This window comes from Alligator sinensis, unplaced genomic scaffold (genome assembly GCF_000455745.1).
Source record: "Alligator sinensis unplaced genomic scaffold, ASM45574v1 scaffold647_2, whole genome shotgun sequence".
Classification (NCBI taxonomy): Eukaryota; Metazoa; Chordata; order Crocodylia; family Alligatoridae; genus Alligator; species Alligator sinensis.
The window spans coordinates 1,866,715-1,876,374 of NW_005841832.1; the positions used below are offsets into that span (position 1 = coordinate 1,866,715).

Sequence of the window (9,660 nt, forward strand, 5' to 3'; positions counted from 1 at the left end):
CTGCCACCTATGTAGCCGTGGCCTATGTAATGTATTTCTTTATTTCCCCTGGGCCTTTAATTTTTGCAAGTTACTGTCTATGCTGATTCTCTGGGGACAGAAGACATTTATTCAGTCATCTAACTCAAAGATGTTGCCCACTGTTCAGATTTATCTTAAATGTAAGGGGAAAATGAAATTAAGTAACTCACAAATTTACTCTCCCTTTTCTCGGTCACCTTTTCCCAATCCTCCCTTCCCCTTCCCCTAATAGATTGAAAGAAACAGCCCATCTTATGCAAGGCAGGAAACTCACAATATTTTTTTTCCGCTCTATCCAGAGATTCCAAATCTGCATGTCAACCGTGATCTGTCATTTCTGGTAAGTTTTTCTTTTTCATTGTATCTTTTTTGTCCTGATTCATACGTCAGTCTCTTCCTCTTTTCCTGTTGTGTAGGCAAGGAGGCGTTGGCTGCTGCTGCTGTGCTGATTTCTGACTGGCTGGAAAAATGATGCTGGACTCTTTGGTCTAGACTATAAAACAGACCCATGCTGGAGCCAGCAGGCTTAGAAAACAGAAGCACTGAGAATTCTAAGCAAATAGCGCAGCAGGTAAAAACCCGGACACAGCCTCAGCCTCAGCCTCCTCTTGTACTCTTTTCTGGAATTGGGACAAGAACTCCAATAGCAAAATGTGCAAGGGACTTGCTGCACTGCCGGCCACTTGCTTAAAAAGGTAGAGTCTATTACTGAGCATTTTTATTTTTTAAGTTTATAGTCGTGTTGATGTATTCGACTGTATCTAAATGGTATTTTACAAGTGTTTCAATCAGAAATAATCAAATTTGAATCTGTTTTTTCTCCAAGACGATATATAATTGATCGTTTAAGGATTTATTTAGGCTAGAATTGAATTGCATCATGGTTCTTTGCCAAGTATTGTGAATTCTGGACTAGCTCTAGCCATCAGCATAAATTGCCTCTGTGCATTTATGCATTTTTGCTTTCCTTTATTATATGTTACTGCAGGGTTGTGTCAGCCTCACCCTGTATAGGAGAAGAGAGATCTGTTTTCATATTGAAATTCAGGAATGACAATCTATGTGCATGGTATTTTAATGATATTTGTTTGATGTGTAGCATAATTCCTGAAATAAATGTCAAACTACTTTATGCATCTAGCAAAATAGGTCTGGTTTATAATCATAAAGGAAGGCATATAACAAAAAAATTAAACAGCTGGCAAAAGCAGAAACCAGATGGTTGTTTTGATGGGTGCTAGGGGGACAAGGGCTTCATAATGCAGTAAGGTGCAGAATTATGTAAAACTGAAGATGAGGGGATGGCTGTGACCTGGAACAGGAGGCATGGAAAGAAATGAAAGAGCAGGTTCACAGTTTTGCGGCCAGAGGCTGTCTCTGTTTTTCAGACCTTCCCTTGGGGAAAGGATTCTAACAGGCTTGTTTTACCAAACCTGTTAGTTAAACATTAGCCATTTGGTGTGCATGAAGTAATGCCTTACAGTAGGGCAGGTAGCTGTCAATATGCATCACTCCCTACTTCCAGGGCATAGAACAAATGCCTTGTAAATCAGCCAAAAATATGGTTCAGAAATCAACTCCCTCCCTTCCCCATTTCCCTCTAATTCCTCGAAAACTTTGGCCAGGTTTGCTGGATTCTAAATGACTTTGGGACATTACTGTATGAGAGTCTGGATTCTTTTCTGCAGTGAGTTGCCTCAGTTTCTCATTCTGACTGAGAGTGGGACAAAAAAAAGAGGGTCAACTAAGCAGGCAGATTTTGCAGGTGGAAGAAAGGGGATGTCTCTTTAGTCCTCTTCACTGCTATAGGATGCAGGAATCTGTCTCCAGAGTGACAATCAATCCACCCTGGCCATAAGCAAATCCTTCTGGATGGTGTGTCTCAGAGCTTGAACAAAGCTGGGATATGGCAAGGAGAAAGAGACGCCTCATCTCATCCTTATGGAGAAGTCCTATAGAACATCCCAGAGTGATGGCCTCTCTAAATCTGTCCTTGGGTCATCTTAACATAATGCAGAGTTCTGTCCCTGTCACTGAAATCTATAAATGGTTTTCAGAGCTATAGAAAGGACAAAGCACTTTAACTTTAATAGCTTCTAGAAGGAAATTCACTTTAAACCTAAACATCGCTTGTACCCCACTGGTTTCAAACTTGTACTGCTCTCTGGGGCTGTGCCCAAAGGCCTTCTCTTCAGACTCACACTGCTAGGTCCTCCCCATGTCTTGTTACATCTTCTTGTACAAGTTCTTCCAGAGCAAATCTGGCCTCTCTGCCCACCCAACCATACCTCTGGGCCAAGCAAGCCCTGACAATTTGCCACCTTCTTCTCTCTGGCTTTGATGATTTAAAGAAATCCACACATGCTAGGCACAGCATAACTCAGATGCTAGGCAAACAACCTTGACTCTGATTACAGGAGACTGAGTTTAAAGATATGCAACTTTTTTCTTTTCTTTTATCTTGCTGTCGCTATGCCAGCACGAAGTCTGCACAGCTTTTAAACAGAGGCATATGTCAATATGCAATAATTGGCATATATGCATATTGGCTCATTAAATAATTGATATGCAATGTTGCATCTGGAACTTGGCACCTTTAGGAGGTGTTCTCTGCAGTGCAGCTTAGCACACTGACTGTTGACTGGATCATGGCCCTAGCTGGGTATATAAGACATAGTAGGGCAGAGAACACAGTCAACTAGACAGGCAGTCCCTCTTTGTGCTAAGGAAGTGCATAAGGCAGTTTCTTCCTGGGATAGAGAGGCACATACATCCCAATACCTTGCCATAGCTCAGTCCTGTGTTGTTTCATGATGCATTTTTTAATGGGTTCAAGGACCAAAGAGTTTTCTGATGGTATTAATGCCCCATCATGAGGACTTCTTTTCTCAGACTCAAACAGAGGCAGCAATAATATGTGGTACTAATGAATGGCAGCTCATTAAGCAAGTGGGAGACGCACACAATCTCTCTTGGGGACCATGAATTGAATGAAAATATTGGTACCTCATTGCAGAACTGCACACTGAGCAGTGGGAATGGAATCACTTAAAGCAAGGAATCCATTTACTGTTCCCAACTTTACTCTGCCTGTTATTAGGTTGGTCTTGCTAACACAATTTTCCTGTTTTATTTCCACTCAAGTGTGGTCAAAGTCAGAATGTGAACATGACAGTGTATTTATTTGCTGATTATTTATCTCCCCTGCTGTAACCTATGGCGTGTTATAAGGTGCCCTTGGTATTTCTGGCTTTGCACCATGTTGTGTGTGTGGGTTTGAAATGGCAATTTTGGTTTGAAATGGCATTGTTAGGGAATCCCTGGGTAAATATTTGCCTACAAATGGAGGGAACTGGACTCAAATGGCTCCCAAGGCCCTTTCCAGTCCTATGTTCTATAGTCTAGTACAGACCCTAATTGTAAGGCCATCACTGATCTTTGTGTAGTGAATTCAGGAATAGCAGGGGGTATTGGATTCTATTCTGCCTCCTGCATCTGAATAGTGAGGATCAGATTCTAATTCACATATTAGGTACTTCTCCAACTGTACTGTTCCCCTAGCAGTGAAGTGAAACAGCAACAACTGATGTGTTGGTGAAAGTCCAGAGGCTCTTTAATTAATATCATGATTTCATTTTAATGGTATTGATCTAAAAAAAGTAAACTCTAAGCTTGAATTGGGCACATGTCAGTAATAGCTCGAACTGGTATAGTCTACACAAAAAACCTGTGCACAGACTCACAACAGCTGTCCTCACAAATGGCGTCTCTCTGCTTCTTTCAGTGCCAAGGATATGAAGCATCGTCTGGGTTTTTTGCTGCAGAAATCTGAGTCGTACGATCAGGGTTCTTCCCACAGCAAGAAGGAGAAAACATCTTCATCCCAGAGGTAAGAGCAGGGCATGCAGAGAAATATCAGGACTTGAGGTCAAGCATAATAGTTCTCACTTTCCTTTAGCTGAAGTTTGTTAGTGGACCCTGAAGCACAGGTAGTTGATTTAAAACATTTGTGAAAAAGGAAAGAACCCCATTATCTCCTATCACAGAGTAGGATCCCACAAGACAGAATGCACTTCAGTAGCCACCACAACAGATCTTTGAGTCAGGCACAGATAATGCTCCAAAGAGACAGGAAATGTGGAATCCTGCACTGGGATCAACCTACCCACCACCTCACGGCTTCTTAGTAACGGGCACCACAGGGACTGTATTCTTCCTCTGCAGAGACCAAAGGACACTCTCCAAGACAGGGCCTTGGCATAGGTGGACCATGGCATGTCCTAATATTTGACTAAATGGTGTATTGGCCCACAGCGCAGAAGAGGAAAGTTACTGAGTTCTTCATTGAACTCTTTAAGAAATTTCACCATCTCTTGCTGTCAAAGGAAAATCAATTATTTAGGACTCCCTGGCTTGATCCTAAGAATGATCCCTACTCTGTGTTTTAGAGTAAGGCAAAACTAATCCTTTACTCCAGCCCAAAGCCCAGAGCTATCTTCCTTGAGGGGGAAGACGAGGGCTGGAGAGGAAGGGGGTTTCAGCCCAAGGCTGGTAAGTGTTTACCCTGGGCAAAAGACAACGGTTTCCATAAATTAAATCACTGGATCCTATTTGTCCTGAGACAATTCCAAATGCAAGATGTCCAAACCTATTTCTCCCCAAGGCTTAGTGACTTGGGACATCTTCAGGCACAGCCTCTACAATTTTCAGGGACTCTGATGGGAAAGTCAAACATGATCTCTTTGGCTCTTTATCTAAATCAATTATACTTAGCCAGGGTGCTGGGGCCCCCTGGGATGCCACCAGATCTGTTGAAGGGTGCTGTGAGGTGTGAGGAGATAAGCTAATGGGATAAGCAAGCCTCAGGCTTGTCTCTTCCTGGATGACCCCTAACCCCTACTGCCCAAGCCCCTGTGTATAGAGGTAAGCATTGTTATATATATAAATTGGATGTTGCACAACTCACAAAAGTTATGGAGTGGTGCCTTGAGTTCAAAAAGGTTAAGAGCCACTGCTCTAAACCCTCTTTCCATCTCTCTCTGTCTCATTTCAGGGTTAGTCAGGAGGAAGTCAAGAAGTGGGCTGACTCTTTGGAAAACCTGATCCATCATGACAGTAAGTAGACGGGACAACTCTGAAGGGAACACTGTTGGTATGGATTGTACAGGGTGCTATAGCATGTCCCTTTGCCAGCTGGCAGCATGAACGAGTGGGTGCTGATGCAATGTATTAGCACTTCGGCCAACAGCATTTAAAGCTTTACCTCACTTTGCTCAGCAGCAACAATGCTTGGTGGGTGGGGGACTATCACCTGCTACCCATGCCTTGCCCAGGCAGAGATGAGTAAGGCTAGGTAAGGGGAACTGCCACGGGGCTTGAAGAGACCTGCCCTGCATGCTGGGGTGATTTTCCAGAGAGCAGAGATTGGGCCTAGTACTGAGTAGTAAAACAGCCCAGATTTTCTTGGGAACTTTTAGGAGTAGACAAGATCCCATCTGCATTCCTGTATGAGGAAACCTAAGGTACTCAGGCTGTCTTCTAGACAGCTAATAGATTTGCCTTCATTCCAGCCTTCATCCTCTCTGCTACTGCCCACGTGTGTCTCAAATGTCCATCCTAATCATGCAAGAAAGCCAACCAGTGGGGCAAATCTGACTTTGATATAACTCCACTGAAGTCTTCTGCATCTCAGGATTGAGGCTGGCCCATGTATTTTTTTGTATTTTTTTACTTATGTGAGTTTGTCTCCAGCTGTTAGCTCCCTGGTTGTTTTCCTGGGGCCAGTGCCAAAGTGCTCATTCTACCATGGCCTCTGAGACCTGTGACTGTGACTTGTGTAATTCCAGTTCCTGTGTAAATCACTTCTTGACACAAGATGCACTGAGCCTTCAGCCCATCCAGGGTTAGGTGGCAACAGAAGACAATCCAATAGGAGACTCTCTCCATTTTGGCTTCAGGCTATACTGAACCCCCTTGGGCCTGTATCATGTCAGCAAATAAATGTTCCCATGGCCTGAGACTCTGCAGTGTGTTAAGTGCCTGCTGAGCCAGCTGGGGATAGGCTATTTATTTGTATTATCAGCTGTCCCAGAAAAAGCACAGTATGGCTTTGAGGAGCTGGGCTGCTTGATCTCCCTTGGGAGCCCTTTTGCACATTAGCCTCCTTTTGTCATCCGTTTGATGACAGTGGAAATTTAATGAGGAAAGAGCCTGCCAGGCATATGCTGTCACTGCAGTCAAAGAAGTTGCAGTCACTGAACTGCATGGGAAGAGTCCTGTGATGGCTCCATTGCTTAGGTTCATCTAGATGCTCAACTGACAGCCAGGGAGACTCACTGCTGCTGTTTTCTTCTAACTAGGTGGGCTGGCTGCTTTCCGGGCTTTTCTGAAATCTGAGTACAGTGAAGAAAATATTGAATTCTGGGTGAGTTGTGAGGACTACAAGAAAACCAAGTCACCTGCCAAGCTCAGCACGAAGGCCAGGAAGATCTATGATGAGTTCATCTCTGTTCAGGCAACTAGAGAGGTATGTATAGCGTTCCCCTGGGGAAGCCCCTTGAATATGGGGGGGCAGGCCAGCACTGTCTTCAACTAGTAGAACATGCATGCTGCATTTCACTTCTTATCAGGGTGGGTACAATACATCTGCAACATGCCACTACAGCTGTGTGAAAGCTATGCAGGAGGGAAAGGAAGCCTGGCCCTCATTCACATGCCACTACTCCAAATCTTAAAACATGATCAGATGGACTGCAGGTTTCCAAGGCCCAGACATGCCCCATGCAATGGTAGGCGATCTATCCTGAGTGATAGACCATCCTGACGCTAATGAATAAAGTGTGTCCAGAAGGAAAGGAAACCACCCCTTCTTGACTCCTTGTTATGTGATCAGCTTCCCATTAGGCAGCTAATTCCACCTGGGGACAGAAATCCCCACTGAAATCCCACTCAGGTGGATTCTGACAATAACTCAAGAAAAAGATTTTGCCAAGAGGGTGGTTGCTTGAGGGGAAGCCAGCCCCATTGCCATGGCAAACTTAATACCATTGCCAAGGAGAGTCGCACAGGGGACTCACCAGTTTCCTATACATTATCAACCAAGCCAGACACTGAATAACCCTTCCCTCTCTCCACTAGGTGAACTTAGATTCCTGTACCCGGGACAAGACAAGCTGCAACATCCAGGAACCCACACTGACCTGCTTTGATGAGGCTCAGAGGAAAATATTTATCCTCATGGAGAAGGATTCTTACCGCCGCTTCCTCAAATCTCCTTTCTATCTTGACTTGATTAGCCCAGCTGGCATGTCCTGCAGCACTGAGAGCCACAAAAGAACCAAGGCTCAATCCTTAGACTGTAACTCCAACCTGGTCTCTCAGTGTGCTTGACTGAGCAGCAAGCAGGGAGTAGGCAGTGCTCCCATGACTCTTACTGGGCATGCAAAGCACTCGTCAGCAAAGCACTCATTGGCATGAAGCAACACAGCTGTACTCAGTAGATGTCTAATGTCCTTCTTGTGTACCTACTATGTCATGCAACAGCCAGCATTTGTAACTCAAGAAGACTCAGTTTATGTATTGAAACCTGCTGGTCTTCTCAGCAGCCATCAATAGAAGAGGCATTTCTCTAACATGTAAAGCAGGGTTAAATTGTTATATATGTCTGTTGTGTTCTTTTCAATTTGTTGCCAGAACAGGTGGAACAGCACTGAAAGTTTAGGCATGTCAGTTTTGTTAACCAGCACTTTACTACAAAGGCACTTTGCCCTGTGTTGGTTTGACCAAGAATATGGGGTGGGAGGTAGGGAGGAAGCTACGTGGCAGGCCTGATCCAATCTTGTGTGCCATATCCAGGCACAAGCAGGTGAGAGAGTGAGTGACGGTATGGGGCTCACTGGCAGGAAACAGCGGAGATGTGGTCTCCTCACAGATGCCTTTAGAATCAGCAGGGGCAGAGACAGGAAAGGCTTGCTACAACCCTGAGACATCCAGACAGTCAGGCACTACCTGGGGTAGCAGGACTGACAGGACATTTGCATTACCACAAAGGCCTGTGCAGTGCCCAATGCTGGTGACCCTAGCACAATGGAGGGGGAGGGTTGCTTGTACTCTTGCAATGCCTTATTCTGAGGCTGTGTGTTCTTGGGCATACCTATGCACTATATCACCATAGCTTGTTTTATTAACTAGCCTGTTTTGCACAGCCTTCTGGTTAGAAAGGCTTTTTGCAGCTTCTGCTCAGAGCAGGGCAGGGGAAACATTACACTATGCAAATTGAATTCAGGGATTATTGCAACTGTGTTTTAAAGGGAAACCATCAGGATAAAGTTTGGCAGTTTAGCCCAGAGTGTCCCCACATCCTCAAGGTCACCACAACCAGAAGGGCATGGCCTGCTCTCTGCTGCTTCTACTGGTTTCCTCTGTGATCCGCACATAGTCCTGACCAGGAAGCTGGCCCAGCAGAGGGGCTGAATCTCCCCTTGAACCCATTTCTGCACATTTATGAAAGCCTCCTCCCCCAGGACCCATCTACTGGTATAATTAATCCTGAAAATTACCCGTTCACTGGGGCGTTCTACCTTGTCCTAGAGCATTTAGCAGAGTCTGCAGTTGGTAATGGGGGGCCTCTACCCACAACCAACAAGGGGGAAAGGCCCAGCTCCTTGGAGCCCGAGGCCCACAGAAACATTTAAAAATATTCTTCTTAGTATTATTTAATGGGTTTGCATTTGAAACATCAATGTTGTTAAGGCTTCTAGGAGGTGCTATATCAGTGTCTTTATTACTCCAGAACATTAAATTACCCAGCCTAGGGTAAAGCAGTAGATAGCTCAATTCAACCTACATGGTTGGACCTGGCCTTCATCTAGAGTTAGGGGACTCCCTCTCACTTCTGTTGGGGTTACTAGGAGCCCCTGGTGCAACCGTACTTGGTAGCACCTGCCTTGACCTGCTTAGCTTCAGGCTCACCTGCCTTTCACATTGGTCGCAGCTTTTGTTTGCAATGTGTGGACTGCTCCTTCCCTTGGATGTTACCTTCTTCCCCCATCACTTAACCTTTGTGTAGCAGGCAGCCTCTCTCATAGTAGTAGACATTTCCTTTTGTGGCTCCCAGTTTAGGTGGTTTCTCCCATGTCAGGGATTTTGTCACAGGTTGGAGATTGGTAGATAAGACTGTTCTGATCACACCGCTACCTATTTATTTATTTATTTATTTATACTTTAACTTATTGAGGCACATGCTGATCTGCTTGTTTATCTAATGGATGAAGATGCTTGCTAAAGACTGAAGCTCTGTACTTGACAAGCATGTTGCTACCTGTGGGGGGTTTTTCCCCCCTAATACCTAGAATTCTTGGTCAATTCTGCAATGAACTGTATAAATACTTTAACAAGAGTGAATTGATTATAAATAAAACATGTTTGAAGTAGAAACATCATGCTAAAGTACCGTTCCATGAATAAGCCAAAGGAGAAAACAGTAGTTAACGAGGGTGTAATGCGCTGGCTACAAAACTCACACATTAACATAACAACATGTTGTAGTATCTAGCAGGACCTCTGACAGTTGCACACAGCAGGACAAGGCACTTTTACTAATTGATTTCTCCTCAAAGTATTTATACAAAATGCCTTGGC

At 44.5% G+C, this 9,660-nt stretch overlaps 1 protein-coding gene across 1 annotated transcript; it reads left to right on the top strand.

Moving 5' to 3' along the window:
- Window positions 1–341: 341 nt before the first annotated feature.
- On the top strand, window positions 342–9,449 carry RGS4 (regulator of G protein signaling 4). The gene is made up of 6 exons (XM_006014870.3): window positions 342–361; window positions 438–716; window positions 3,806–3,910; window positions 5,075–5,136; window positions 6,381–6,547; window positions 7,159–9,449. The coding sequence occupies exons 2-6, from the start codon at window positions 673–675 to the stop codon at window positions 7,408–7,410; spliced, it is 630 nt and encodes a 209-aa protein (XP_006014932.1). The 5' UTR covers window positions 342–361; window positions 438–672; the 3' UTR covers window positions 7,411–9,449.
- Window positions 9,450–9,660: the final 211 nt, after the last annotated feature.

Bases quoted from the DNA above. Each gene is read 5' to 3' on its own strand.
- RGS4 (XM_006014870.3), top strand. From the start codon at position 673: ATGTGCAAGGGACTTGCTGCACTGCCGGCCACTTGCTTAAAAAG. The intron at 717-3,805 runs GTAGAGTCTATT...TGCTTCTTTCAG, and splicing joins CCGGCCACTTGCTTAAAAAG to TGCCAAGGATATGAAGCATC. The intron at 5,137-6,380 runs GTAAGTAGACGG...TCTTCTAACTAG, and splicing joins AAACCTGATCCATCATGACA to GTGGGCTGGCTGCTTTCCGG.